The sequence below is a fragment of the Chrysoperla carnea genome, chromosome 2 (genome assembly GCF_905475395.1).
Source record: "Chrysoperla carnea chromosome 2, inChrCarn1.1, whole genome shotgun sequence".
Lineage (NCBI taxonomy): Eukaryota > Metazoa > Arthropoda > Insecta > Neuroptera > Chrysopidae > Chrysoperla > Chrysoperla carnea.
Window position 1 is genome coordinate 37652542 of NC_058338.1, and position 15386 is coordinate 37667927.

General features: G+C 30.6%; 1 protein-coding gene across 2 annotated transcripts; it reads left to right on the top strand.

Annotated features, from left to right (window-relative positions):
* The first annotated feature begins 1845 nt into the window (after window positions 1–1845).
* On the top strand, window positions 1846–15152 carry LOC123294156 (protein mesh). 2 transcript variants are annotated; one of them, XM_044875258.1, is made up of 12 exons: window positions 1849–2220; window positions 6584–6828; window positions 7258–7623; window positions 7706–8273; window positions 8338–8531; window positions 8760–9187; window positions 9429–10036; window positions 10096–10232; window positions 11027–11159; window positions 11226–11702; window positions 14208–14361; window positions 14924–15152. In XM_044875258.1, exons 1-12 carry the CDS (start codon window positions 1890–1892, stop codon window positions 15027–15029), a joined length of 3747 nt encoding a protein of 1248 aa, XP_044731193.1. In that variant the 5' UTR covers window positions 1849–1889; the 3' UTR covers window positions 15030–15152. The 2 variants fall into 2 exon arrangements, with proteins under 2 accessions (XP_044731192.1, XP_044731193.1); XM_044875257.1 differs by lacking the exons at window positions 14208–14361; window positions 14924–15152 and adding an exon at window positions 12533–13827 and having other exon boundaries at window positions 1846–2220.
* The last annotated feature ends 234 nt before the right edge of the window (window positions 15153–15386 follow it).

The window sequence follows — 15386 nt, forward strand, 5'->3', positions numbered from 1 at the left end:
TATTCATAGTCTATAAAATGTTATAAATTCCTATGAATAACTGTTTTTCTATGAAAATATATGTCGTATGTGTGTCATCTCAACAACCATGTGTGAAAAATATTGAAGTTCGATAACAATTGGTCCTTCTTACATTTCGAATGCCCTATCTTTAAACGGATTTTTACTACGTATTCAAAAATTTTTATGTTTTGAAGCCCTCAGTTTATTTTCCTTAAAATAGTGTTTGGTATTTCGTAAAAGTAATGCGACGAACTTTAAAACGACTGTACCATACAAAATTCATAGCTTAGAAAATCATTCATAGTAAAATTTCAGCTATAGTAATTAAGCATTCAAGTTGGCAATCCGACCGCTGAACCGGTTTTCGTGGCGGAAAACCGATTCTCGAAAAAGGCCCATGTAGTAAAGTACTATATTCGAGTTTAATCATGTTTATGACATGTTATAAACAAGTTATATGCTATAAACAAGATGAAACTCGAATATAGTACTTTACTGAAGTAGAGATAGTCTGCTACAATAAATAAGACTAACTCGAGTACTGGTATCTAACTTCAAATAATCATATATCCGGGAAAAGTCAAGTTAGAAATGAAAGAGAAAATTTTTTGGCGATTAACTTTGGTCCCAAGTTTGTAACGCTTAAAAATAAATGTTACGAACAAAATTTTGGTATAGGTGTTCATAAAATCACCTAATTAGCCCTTTTTCGGTTATCTGTCCGTCCCGTCCACCTGTCAAAGCAATAACACAAAATTGAAGATAGATGATATCATGCTGAAATTTGTATAGCGTGCTCGTGTTGTAAAAAGTGAGTTTGTGTTCATAAATCATATAGGTTAGTTGCGATTTGGGTCCATAGGACCCATTTAATAAACCGTTAGAGATAGAACAATAATTTAAATGTAAAAAATGTGCCTTATAAAAAAATTAACAACTTTTATTGAAACAGTTTTTCGTAAACATCATTGTTTACCCGTGGGGGGAGGTGCAAAATTGGTTCGAACATTATAGATTGTGGATATCTAAGAGTGGCTATCTTTCATTACTTACAGGACGTAAAAAAACAAAGGATTGCGAATTAACCCTGTCTATACATGGTATTTCAACAATTTACCCAGTCAGTTGTTGGTTTTCACTTGTTTTTATTTTTATTTTAGAAAGAGAATGTAAAATTTAAATAATTTATTTAATAAGTAAAATATTTTAACTTTCTGAAAAGATTTCAAGTTTTAAATCGAATCAAAAGATGATTGGGTATTCTGACCAAACGGTTCCGTTGGTGAAAGGATTTTTCCCGTCCTTACTGTCGAATTTAAGATATTTTGAAAAATACTAAATTAATTAAAATTTTTGATTTGGTTATAGACTTTGCAGTATTTTTATGAACTAACAGTATATAATGAAATAGTTTATTGAACTACATTTTAGTAAAATATTTACATAAAATCTAAAAGACAATAAAATATATTTAGACTCGTATGTAACCTAATTATAAAATAAAATAAATAAACATATCTAATACTAATATGTTAGCTTCCATTAAAAAAAACATGGTGTATATTCATATATACGTATAATTACAAAAAGTTTTATTACAGGTGGAGTTTTTTAATACGATAAAATATGAGATAATACTCTACATTTTGTTTGGCGACCATCGATAAATTTTTTTTGATAACGATAAAATAGATTAGGTATTTACAGTATAATATTCAACAAGTGTGAATAATCTATTTTTCATACAATGAACAATTTTTTAGTTTATTTAAATATATTGTTGAATTAATATTATGTAGTAATAAATAAATTGGTTTAATTAATTTAATTAATCAACTTTTTACTGTTTTGATTTTAAAATAATGCACATTTAAAAATCAATAAAAATGATTAAAAGACATATTAATTTAGTGTATATTCTAGTGGTATTTATTAGTTTTAATGTAGTGGTGTATTCACAAGACAATTTTATTAATACACCGAATTTTATTGAGCCCGCGTCATTTTTACCGCACACAAATGATTTAAATTTAACGCATGTGAGTGATTCTAGCCCAGAAGTTATTGAAGCGGAAACAGTATTTCCAATTACATCGAATGCAACGCTTTTACCAAAAGATGCAGCATTGGGTAAATTATATTATGCTGGGCCAGATAATTTAGCAGATTTAGAAGATGGTTATGGCTATGATAATAATGATTATAATGCGGGCTATGGTAATTATTTTTTTAAATTTTTGATTATATGAAATACAATTTTAGACTTTGTGTAAAAGCCTATTGCCCTTACACAAAGGTCAGCGAATTAATTTTAAATAGCTTGATTCACTTTAAAAATGGGAAACTTTTAACAAGTGATCTATTAGCTGAGGATATAAGGGTCAAGTGTCAATTTCCCAACGAAAAAAATCTGTAGAATTCAGGATGAAAATAAAAATGCAATATTCAAAAAATGTACCATTTAATTCAATTTTGGGAATAAATTAAAGCAATTACTATTAAATTCAATTTGGGCATGAAATTTGATAGACAGACTTATTTTTAATTTTTAACATATTTTCTTTTGTGTTTAAGTTCATATATTGCGCTTAAGCTCATATAGTAAAACTGTGTCGCATTTAAGATCATCTCATATTTTGGTTATTTATAGGAAAATCGATTTGAAATTTTGCACAATCTGGTTATAAAAATAAAAAATAAATTGCAATCATTTTGTTTGAATAAAGACCAAAATAATGAAAAAATTAGAAATGCGAAATTTGTTTTAAAAATCGCTATATGGGTATAAAAGAATATTCTAAGCAACTTTTATAAATAATTTTTTTTTTCGATACCTCTAACCATCTCTGACGCTAGGTAAAATATTAAGAACTGGCCCTTTTTGTCAATTTGTAGTAGAGTGAGTTTAAAGTTTAGATTTTGCCTAAGTATCTTAAAAAATGTGACCCATCACCTTGTATAACTGTGCAAAATTTCGAATCGATATTCCTATGAATAACTTCACCTTAAACGCGACACACTGCATATTCACCGTATTAGACAATCTTTTGTGTATGTTCGTACTTAGTGCCGCACCCTAAAAACAAAATTATTATTGCATTTGAATTAGGTGTAGTTATACCTCGCCTTACGCTAATTCCAAGTTACCCAATTTCTAAATCTACCTATTTTATATACTATCCTACATAATCATGTAGTCGGGAAATACGTACAACACGTACCTCGATTTATGCGACTATTGTTCAGTCCCACCAATAGGGTAAGTTCGGGATATTACTGTTTTTCATTATCGAGAATTACTTTTAAACGATGCTTTAAAGATAAATTACTCAACTTTAAAATCAAATCACTACAATAACGTTATAGTCAAATAGTAAGATACCCTTACATGTAGGTATTTAGGTGAAAAGTTTGAGGCAACTGTAGCAAACATAACCGCAACCATGTCAAACTAGATTATAACCACAACCATGTTAAACTAGATTTCAAAAGATTTCAAAATGCTATGTGGTTTTTTTTTTTTTGAAAGCTGCTTATGTTGTCCAAGAAGTAAACGATTCAACTACATAACATAATGTGATAGATTGCGAAATATTTTTCGAATTTCATTCGTATTGAGTCTTTTCACCTCATCCTTTTCTGATGGCTATTCATAAGGTTTAAAACAAGTAGCATCAAATTTTTGTCAAATAAATAAATTATATTACAAACATATAAATTGTATTAAATTTTTATAAATTTTTTGCTCCCCGTATAAAAGAATTTCATTTTACGATCATTTTTTAACTGAGTAAATTTCTTCTTTCATAAAATAATTTAAATTAAGCAATATATTATTCAACTATGAGTAAAAAAATTGTTGTTATTATCAATGTGGTAATCGTATTATTGTTATCATACTTCAAATAAAGGTGTGGTAGATTCAACATAAAAAAATTGTTTAATTTTGTATTTTTTAATTTAAAAAAAAAAAGGAAAATTCAAATCATTTATAAGTAACACGTCTCTATTTTCCACCGATGGCTATTTTCGGGCATTTTATAATACGTTTGCCGGGTAGTTTATCTCACAGAACAGACTTGAAAAATCATGGCTCTGTAACTAGGTGAAAATGTGACTGTTTTCATAGTTTTCTCTTGTATCGGTTTTCTTGAATAACTAAGCGCTTCCACCTATGACCAGTCACCCGGATAGTATTCAGCAATTGTTTGTCTTTCGTATAGTTTTACTACGATTAATTAGCATCGCATTCGTGTAAACAGAGTTGCCTATAAAAATAAATAAATGTCTAAATTATTGATTGTTGTAGCCATTGACAAATAAGTATTAAGTTTTCTTTCACGTAAAAAATGTAGTTTTACCATACCAAAAGTAATATAACTTTAACGAGATTTCACCTGATTAAATTAGAATTCAATTCACATTTTTAGTTTAATTCTTTCAAAGTTTATAGATTCTTGTTTTTAATATCTGCATGTGCATTTAAACATTATACAAGCTTGATTTTTTGTCAACCCTCTTCAACAGGAAACGAAGTCAAACGATAACTGGCCATAGAATCACATTTCTTATATACTTCAATGATCTGTATAAAAAACCAAAACGCTACTCTTTGGCTACACAGGTGAACCGATATGTAAGTAGTGTCGCATTTTCACAAGTGGAAAACCTTTCAGCTCTATTGCAAATATTTAAGCTTGCAAAAACTACTGCTCTAATAGTCGGTTGGAAGTAAATAACAATGTGTAGTAAATCGATATTTAATGATCAGAATATTAGTAAATAAAAATTTTATGTATGGATTAATATCAAAATAAATGATGACAGACTGTTTATTTTATTATCACATCGATAAATTATTGTTAAATAAAACAAAGGCAATCATTGAAATATTCTTCAAATCAATACAAAAATAAAATGCTATCATTAGAAAATGGCGATATGTGTTTTTACTAATTACCTATCCTTGATAAAGTTTTTCTTATGATATAACAGAGAACGTGATACTTAAGAGTGATAGAAAAATCGCTACAATGAATATTATCATATATTTTTCTACTGTGCACTCAGTTTAGTCTAAATATTGGTCAAAAAGTAATCTTTGTTTTTGTTTTTCTGTGAGTTAAACGGCCAATTACATCCTACTTAGACTCAAAGCAACCCTTATTTTTTATTAACATATATCTAGTGTTATTTGCAAAGTTACTTCATATAGAGAAAATGTCTTCTAAATAGAATGGACTTATATCCTTTACGTGTTAAATATCGACAAATCTGAAAAATAGCAGCTAAGAGAGACGGTTAATGCATATCACTCTGCATATACTGAGTTGACTATAAAATTATGAACTATTTCTAATCATACAGATAAATAAATAACAGAAAATTTGATGCAAATAATATTTAATGTGCGTATGGAAGAACTTCAACTATTCGAATTAATTTAGCCCTTAATAATACTAATTTAGTTATTCAATTTTCAATATAGTCTAAGATCCCAATTAGGATCGACCTTCACCCATCTCTTTACCGAATGAAAGTTATTTTTTATGAAATATAAAATGTTAACAAATATCCCTGCAATGGGTTGCCTAAAAAAATGTGGTCCAGACTACTTTTAGTGAAAATATCAAGAGTAAAATTTTTTGAAATTTTTCACTGACTTACATATCTAACGAATATTGATCTACTCGAAAGTAAAAGCCATAAAGAATATGCAGCAGCTATGCTGTCTGCCTCTTTTCGTTCACTATTTTCGCATTTATACAAGTTGTGAATAGTAATTACGTTCATCTGTTAATTCATTGCCTCACATATATAAATAAAGATAATTTTATTGCAAATACGGTGATATGATTGTCCACAAAATATCAGTCAAAAAATAAAGTTTACAAGCTTTCCAAGTTTTGATGTTTCTATTAAAAGTTGTCTGGACCATATTTTTTTATTGCAACCCACAACAGGGATATTTGTAAATATTTTACATTTCATAAAAAATAACTTTCATTCGGTAAACAGATGGGTGAAGGTCGACCTTAATTCGGATCTTGTACTAATAATTTTTATCGTTTCTCAAATGAATTTCGTTAAATGAAGCTCGGATAAATAACGTTCTACTATAAATTTTTTACTTTGAGCTTAAATTGTGGGAAAAAATTTTTGATTTTAAAAACGAAGCGTTTTTTTTTTCTTTAAGTTTCCCTCTTTCTTTGGTCGTTAATTAAATTATTATAGCTACTGTTTGTCTATTGTCTGATTTTGTTCGTTTAGAAGTCCGAAGTCACTTTATAGGTATTAAATTATTCTCGCTATCTTATTTCGTTTTTAACGAAAAGAATGAGCAAAAAACGGGTGTATAAATTTTAAGCCATTTAACTGAAAGAAAGCGCATTGATGAAATTTATGAAAATATTCGAAGAAAAAGTTGATAAATAAGTAATATTGCTTCACACAGTCACACAGGAGATCATTTGAAGCTATGATTATATGTGAAAACATCTAAATACCGGTTAGATATAATTAGGGTGGAGGGTTGTTACTTAAATTTTTGAAGTAATAATATTTATTATACAATTTCTAGATCCATTACATTCAAGATATGCACCAAAAGATGCCGACTTGAATCAATATAGAGGAGATCCATACAATATTTCAAAAGAACGTTTGAAGGAAATACGTGATGAATTTATGTATTGGTATTTTGATAGAGGTGGAAATGATGGAAATGGTGATTATCAAATTAGTATTCAAGCATCAACGCCACAAGTTCATAAGAATTTTAATTTTCAATTACCATTCTTTGGGTTCCGATTTAATTATACAAGAGTAAGTAATTAATTTTTGTTAAATAACTATATTATTTATTGTACATAATTTTTTTTAAAATGTCTATTTAGTGAAGAAGTAATTTTAAAATGTTGTATATTTACGATGTAACACAAGCATTGGAGACTTTGAGCTTCTAAATTTCTCGAACGACATTTCTATTAAAGATTTTCAAGACATTACTTATAAAAATTTGTTTATGAATTTATAGAAGAAGGCATTCTTTCCCTTTCTAAAGAATGATTTACTTCAAATCTGATGGTTCTGACACTATTCAGTACAGGTATCCGACTGAAAAAATCATATTATTTTACCGAATAAAACTTTAAAAAATGACCTAAATCCTCATAATTATCATCTTGAAAATTTTCTTTGTAGCAAAAATAGTTTATCAAATTAAAGATTTATTAATTATTCTTTTCAATACAGATATCAATGCATGGGTATTTAGAATTCAGTGATCCACCCGAAAACTACAAATATCCACTAGTATTTCCTGTGAAAGATTGGCCCAAAAAGAATGATCCATCGTTTATTGGTATTTTCTTCAGTAAATGCCGTATTGGTGCATTAAATCCAGAGGATATTGATCGACGTCGCCCTGGTGTTTACTATCGAATGGAACGTGATTTACCACAACGAATTGATCGTTTTGGTGTGGAAGTACGAGAACGTTTAATGTGGGATATTCGAAAGGGTGTTGTTGGTTCTGAAACATTTGTACCAAAGCATGCTGTCATAGTTACATGGAAAAATATGTCTTTTGCCGGTGGTATTGATAATTCCCTACATAAGGTATGATAGTCATTAAATTAGGGGGTCATAAAATACGGAGTACCACTTTTTAAATTTTACTACATCGACATTTTTTTTCCAGACAAATACATTCCAATTAGTATTGGCAACAGATGAGGTGTTTACTTATGCTATTTTCAACTACTTAAACTTACAATGGAGTTCACATACAGAAGCTGGTGGAGACACTACGGGAGGGGAAGGAGGAACACCAGCATTTATTGGTTTTAATGCTGGAAATGGTACACAAAGCTATGAATACAAGCCATACTCTCAGAATTCCGTGCTCCGGGATTTAACTGGTCGCGGTAAAGGGAATGGTTTCAATGGGCGTCATATTTTCCGTATTGATGAAAAAATAATGCTTGGAACTTGTAACAAAGATCAAAGTGGAGCAAATTTACCACTAGTATTTGCGCCTGAAAATGGAAATATGCTTGGTGGAACAATCGTAAATATAACTGGACCATGTTTTGATAAACAAACCGATACAGTTACATGTAGATTTGATACAGAAGATGTAAAAGGCACTATCATCGACGATAATCGTGCGGTTTGTATTCAACCATTGTTGTATGCTGAAGGATACGTGCGATTTGAAATTTCTGTGAATAATGGAAAGTATAATTGGAAAGGAAAATATTTTGTGGGTGAGTACGAATGATTTAAAAAAATAAAAAGTATTGTTTTCGAAAAAGGATTTTTTATTCACAGAAACACCAGCTACAGCGACAGAAAGAATATCATTTGATACAAAAGATATTCACGAAAAATATCCAGCAGCTATACGAATGACTTGGAGTAAAGATAATTTAACAACAAATGCAGCTGCTACTATTCGAATTTCAATTTGGGGTTATCGAGAAACCACAATTAAACCTCAACTAGAATATATTGATCTGATAGAGGTAAGTTGTTTTAAGTTGTTCCCAATTATCAAACAACGAAATCGGTGTAATTACGATATGACCGCAGTACCTTAAAAATCAAAATTGTATATTAGGATTTTTCACCTTTTTTAACTGGCGAAAGATTATTACTTACTCTCGTTTACAACAAGCGCTTGTTAAATTTGTTAAAATTATAACGCACCTAAATCATACGATTAAAGATATTTTTTCTTTTTCGCTGTTTAGGAGGGTGTTCAAAACCAAGGGTACTATACCATATTACCAGGAAATTTCAAAAGACGCAACAATTATAATACTAATGATTTTGAATTTGGATTTATACAAATCAATTTAACAGTGCCCGAGCAACAAACTGGATACAACTTTGGACCTGTATTATGGAGTAAACCGGTACCGTTAGCATGGTATTTTGCACCGCAATGGGAACAAAAATATGGTAAACGATGGGCAGAACAATTATGTAACCGATGGTTAATACATGATAGATATTTGAAAAATTTTGCTCACGATTTACACCAATGCCCTTGCAAGTTAGAACATGCATTGAACGATAAAGGGCGATTTTTACCAGATTTTGATTGTGACAAAGATTCAAACCCTTCATGTTATTATAATAGGGGCGCTATTCATTGCGTGCGTTCAGGTGCCCCAAGGTAATATTTTTGTTTTAAATTTTTACAAATAATTTAAAAAACGTTGCCAGCGTTTTTGAAAACGTTGCCAGCACTCCTACCGAAAAGTTTCGGTTTTTGGATATTATACAGATGTGAATTATAGATTCTCAACTTTAAATTTACAAAATATATTACAAAGTAGTTAATAAATCTTTCAGTGTAGTTAATAAATCTGTTTTAAATATTTTTACCTTTGAGCTATTATTTTATTGCGCTTTAGCATGGACGGTTCTGAGCAACAGTGCTGTTACGATAAACATCATTACTTAATGTTATCTTACGATCAACAATGGGGTTCCCGACCATTCCGCTCTCATAATTTAGGATACATACCATGGAATGAGGCAAACAAAGTACCAACTTTATCGCAATGGTTCCATGACATGACACCTTTTTATTCGTGCTGCTTGTGGCAAGAAGAGCAAGCGGTTGGTTGTGAAACATACCGTTTTGAGCGTCGTCCATCTCAAGATTGTGTCGGTTACCAACCTCCTGGAGTAGCAACCGTTTTTGGCGACCCGCACATTATTACTTTTGATAATTTACAATATACTTTCAATGGAAAAGGAGAATTTGTTCTATTACGCACAAACACACCAAGAATAAAGCTCGATGTACAGGGTAGATTTGAACAAGTTGGTGATAATGCATTGGGATCAGTTCGAGCAACGCAATTAACAGCTGTGGCAGCGCGTGGTAATAATTCTGATACGATTGAAGTTCGGTTACGACCAAAATATGCCCAATGGAGATATCGATTGGATGTCCTTGCAAATGGAAAGAAAGTATACTTTGATCGACCATCGTTAAAAATACAACATTTTAGAGGTAAATTAAGTTTATTTTTTAATTTGAAACTATTTTCTGACTGATTTTAATTGCTATAGGTGTTACCGTATATACTCCTACTTATATTCTAAACCAATCTGAAGTTATTATGATGTTTGAATCTGGTGCTGGAGTCGAAGTTGTTGAAAATCAAGGTTTTGTGTCAGCCAGGGTATATTTGCCGTGGAAATTTATCGTAAGTTAACTATGTATGTTTACTAAATCATAATTTGAAAAATGCGTTATTTTCGAAAGTCGATGGCTGCAGAATTCAATTACTTAATTCGCTTTTAACAAGATATAACTTTATAATTTCTGGATATTTTAATAATAGTTAGTTAGTTTAGTTTGGGCGCTACGATGCCACAGACAGACATAGAGACAGACACACGCACATAGCGCTCAAACTTATAACACCCTTTTTTGATTCGGGGATTCAAAATAAATAATAAAAATAATGAAATGGCTTAAACCAATAGTATCTACTAATAATAAAATAGTTTAAAGTTTAAATTTGCTACCTAATATCTTGTGGCAATCTTTTGAATTTCTGGATAATATAAACATTACCTAGACAAAGAATGCAACAATAAAATAAAATAAAAATAATTATTTATACTTTACCTAGAATAAAAAACAATGTTGTAAACATTAACAATAACCTGTAAAGCCTGTGTTGTATAATTTACCGGTAATTTTTTACCTGTTCAAAGAACAGTAGTAAGAAAGATGTGAATTGGGCGTTTATTCTTATATACTACAATCTAACATGGCCGAGTTATTTTAAGTCGAAGTCACCATTGTTATAACTTTATTGTGTGCCATAAAGCCTCAGTTTCTCTAATAGAAATGAGATAGGTAGATAAAAAAATGTTATCTTTATGTATTACTCGTATTTTGGTTGTCACTGGCTAGTCCGGGGAACTTCTGTAAGTCTCGTTTGCCCATGCCTGACTAACTGGATTAATGGTTTTTGTTTTATTCGTATAGAATACCACACGAGGATTATTTGGCAACTGGAGCTTTGATGCTAATGACGATTTTGTAAATCCAGATGGTTCACTATCAGCTATTGGTAATCTTGATACGTTTGAACGAACTCATAGAGATTTTGCTATAAACTGTAAGTATTATGACATGCATGCATGTTAAAGAGCAAAAAAACTTATTTTTTTTTTGTAAATAACAGGGTTACTTGAAGATAGAGAAGATAAAGACATAGGAGGGTCACTATTTTCTCGAGATTTTGGTAAAACAGCGAGCACGTATGCAAATAAAACATTTGAACCGATTTGGGCATCGGCACCTGAACAAATTATACCGCCAAATCGAACGTACGATATAAATCGTGCATATGAACTATGTAGCGATGTATATCAATGTCGGTATGATTATGCGGTGTCATTGGATCGTGATATGGCCCACTTTACGAAAAATTACTATAATACTTATACTGAAATGAGAAAACTGTATAATGAACATGTGGTATCTTGTGGTATTCTGGAAACACCACGATTTGGTCGAAAGAGTAACTTTTTATTTATACCTGGTACAAAAGTTTCTTTTGAATGTAATCAAGATTTTGTATTGGTTGGTGACATTCGACGTACCTGTTTACCAGATGGAACTTGGGATATTCCAGAATATGGCTTTACGGAGTGTTTACGTAAGTTTAAATAGTATTAAGATGTTATGATAGTTTTGACGGGCCTGCAGCATAAGTAAAACTTTTAAGGAGTATGAAATTCATCTGGCATGCTGAAAAAAATAAGTTACCATGGCAACGTGGGTTATTTATCAATAAGCGGACATCTCCATACTAGCATGCAGGATTGATTTCAGAACTAAAACCTAAAATAAACATCCTTAATTATGTATTTAAAAAAAAACTTTGACCTTGAATATCAATGTTCTGATTGAACAAGCTTGCAGTGATGGCCATTTCAATTTAGCAACACAAATATTTTTTAAGGTATTTCCAAACTATTATTAGGTTGCCACGAACTTTCCAACAAATTTCCAACATTAGTAAAATGAATCCTCAGAAAACAGCTGAATTTTTTTGAATCTTCTTAAATATGGTGAAATAAAAAGCACGATCCCGACTCTTATAGTCAAGATTGCTCTGAAATTTGACACATACTTTCTTCAATTCCTTAGAAATATTTTTCCTTATAATTTTGGGAGAATGGCCATCGTGTTGTTTGAAATTATATACTAGTATATTTATGATGTATTTATATAAATTCCGCGCATACTAATTTCCTAGTTGTCTTTCGTTAATTATACCGCACTTAAAACCAGCCGCTATATGCCTACCTGATAGCGGCAGGCATATCATATTTTGAATGTTCAAAATTAAAAAAGAGACAACTTGAAACTTATGTCAACGAAAAACATTAACTTTTATGTAGACGTTTTGTTGAGATTTCAAACAAATAAAATTTCTTAATATTGTCAATTTTTATGTAAAACTAATTTGTTTTCTGTATTTAGGACATACTGAATACGATTTAATACAATTAGGAAAATCAGCCTTCCTAATTTTACTAGTCATGGCACCATTAATATTTATTTTGGCATTAATTTCTTACTGTATACTAAAAGCAAGACGTGAGGGTAAACAAGATTCCTGGCAATTTAATGCTTTAACGAGTAGACCAGCAAGTCGTGCTGCAAGTCGATTACGCTTAAATGAAATTGATTCTGGATCAAGTAGTCCATTAAAGTCCGATCTTGATAGTGGTTTGAGTTATCCTAGCGGATCAAGTAATGAATTGACTGGGAAAAAACCAAGAAGTTATGATCGAGTATATCGTACGAATGAACCATTACCTGGTAAACCGGACTACGAATTTGAGGAGAAACCATGGGATTTACCATCTCCCTCATCTTCAACAGGAAGCAACACACGTCAGCCAATATCACCCACTATGGTCCAAAGCATTCGAGATGAAACAAGTAAATTTAGATTTGATAGTGATTCAGATTATGCAACCGTTGATGATATGCAAACACATAGCACCGATAATTTAAGACGAGGAATAGATTATGGATCTGATGACTATGCAAGAGTTGAAAGAAATCCTCATACTTCCGCAGACGATTTGTTGAAAATAAAAACAAAGCAAAGTGTTCGCGATAAATCACCACTGCCAAGTCCTACATCACCAGTTAGCATTGCCAGTTTCCCTGATCGGCCATTATCCTCTTATAGCAGTCGTGTTACGTCGGTTTAAAGTAACCATTGTTGGCCGTAGAACAAGAGCTGACCGTAGTAAACTCTCCCTGATAATACCATTAGTTTAACAATTTTTGAAATTAATAGATTTTAATTTTCTTAAAACGGCACAAGGTTTTACAAATTTTAAAAATGAGCCAAACTTCTGACAAACATCCACTACCGTCGAAAACAGTTTAACGATTCTCCGTATAGTATCGAGTTCTAAATATTAATTTCATTAAGTAGAACATTTTCCACTTCAAAAAGATAATGATAAAAATTCTGGAGTAGACAAAAAGTGTTGGTGCCAAACTGATGCTTTTTCTGGCTTTCATAAATATCTTGAAAGCTATAAGGTTTATGGGAAAATTAAAGAATATTTCACTTAAAAAAAATTTTCTTAAATTCTCACAGAAAAAAGTACATTATAGTACTTTAGCCCAACTTTATGTTGTAGAAAACTTTGTGCCTCGTAAGTCGTGTAAAAACTACAAAATGTAAAAATTAAATTTTAGTGCTATGAGGGAGAGTTTGCCATGATCGCTTCACCTATCATGTTTTTCTTTTTTAATGGCATGGGGAATAACTAATATTAAATTATAATTTGACATTTTAGTAGTTTACAGATAAATTTATAATTTTATAAAAATTGTATTGAAAAATTCGAATAAAATAATTAAAAAAAGAATTTCTTGAAATTTCAGTGGAAAAAATTCTATTTCACATGCCAGTAAAAAATAATTGAATGTAGAATTTTACTTTTCCTTAATTTTAATGATGCCATGACATACGTTTTATTTCATTTTTTATTTTGGTAATGTGGAATGGATTTTTGGACATTGAAAATGTTTTGCAATCTTGTTCGTAAAGAAAACCCATTCCACATTTGTTGTTGTTGTAAATTTAGGTTTGTGTTGTCGCATGTTAATATTAAAACTTTTTCTAAAGGTAACCAAGAATATTCATTGAGGCAAGGTGGAGTTATGTTTGGTGTTATTTTAGTCGTAATGCTACCCATTTTGTTAGCATTAGTAACCGTTGGTTATTGCATTGTAAAAAGACAGCGTCAAGAGCGAGAACGAGAAGAAAGATTAGCAACACAGTAAGTATGAAAAATAACATGGATTTTGAGTTTCTAGATATTATATCTATTTATATGAGTTTGAAGGTATTATATCTATTGTACAAATGTAAACCCTTGCTCATCAATAGCAACGGTATTAATTAATAGATTGGGGGCTAGGATCTCTTAGCATCATGACCATACGTACCAAATTTCATTACTGTGTGTCTGAGATACTCAAAAGTCTGGTTATTTTAAATATCTAAAGAACCAGAAAAACGGTGCTAACATAAGAAATTGTTCAAAGCAAAAAGTGTAAGAAATGTCTTAGAAACCTAAAATTAATAAAAGAAAGAAAAGTTGAAAAGAAGGTGCCTCGCTCTAGGATCTAGGAAAGGAGTCGGCACAAAAAAAAGATGCGTATATTGTTATCCGATTGCTTTCTGCATTCGAATAGCATCATTTGTTTTAATCATATAATTTTATACGTATACGTAAATACTACTTCTGTAAATATTAAAGGGAAAATGTTTGAAAAATTCAATATTACGATACAAAGGTGACGTTCTTAATATATGTATTTAAAAAATAAATTTTGCAGGAGACGATGGCAAATGGCACGCATTCAACAGCAACATCAAGAAGGTGAAGATGAAAAATTAGCCTTGAATCCCCCACGTGCTGAAATTGAAACAGAAGTTAACTGACATACATTCGTCGAATTTCTAGATATATGTTAAAATATTTGCATCGTATTTCTAATTTATTCTTGAGTATAGCAATTTTACTGTAGTAATAAAATTGTTTATTATTAGTTTTTTATGTACAAAATATATACAAATAAATTTAATTTAATTTTTAAATAAGGACTAAGTTCAATGTCCATGACCGTTTGATTAGCTGTTAGTGTCTGCCATCCAATGATAAAAAGAGTAAAGTCTGAAAGTATGGGAACGAAAAATCAGTCAGTGCTTGACCATCCTTTAATGGGATCTTTCTTCTAAGGTAAGTCAGATACAAAAAAATGTTTCAAACATAAGTTGTTCGTATCAAAAAAGCCATCT

Excerpts from the sequence above, each read along its gene's own strand:
- LOC123294156 (XM_044875257.1), top strand. The coding sequence starts at position 1,890 with ATGATTAAAAGACATATTAATTTAGTGTATATTCTAGTGGTATTTATT. Across the intron at positions 10,233-11,026 it reads ATTTGCCGTGGAAATTTATC|AATACCACACGAGGATTATT; the intron begins GTAAGTTAACTA and ends TTATTCGTATAG. Across the intron at positions 11,703-12,532 it reads TGGCTTTACGGAGTGTTTAC|GACATACTGAATACGATTTA; the intron begins GTAAGTTTAAAT and ends TTCTGTATTTAG.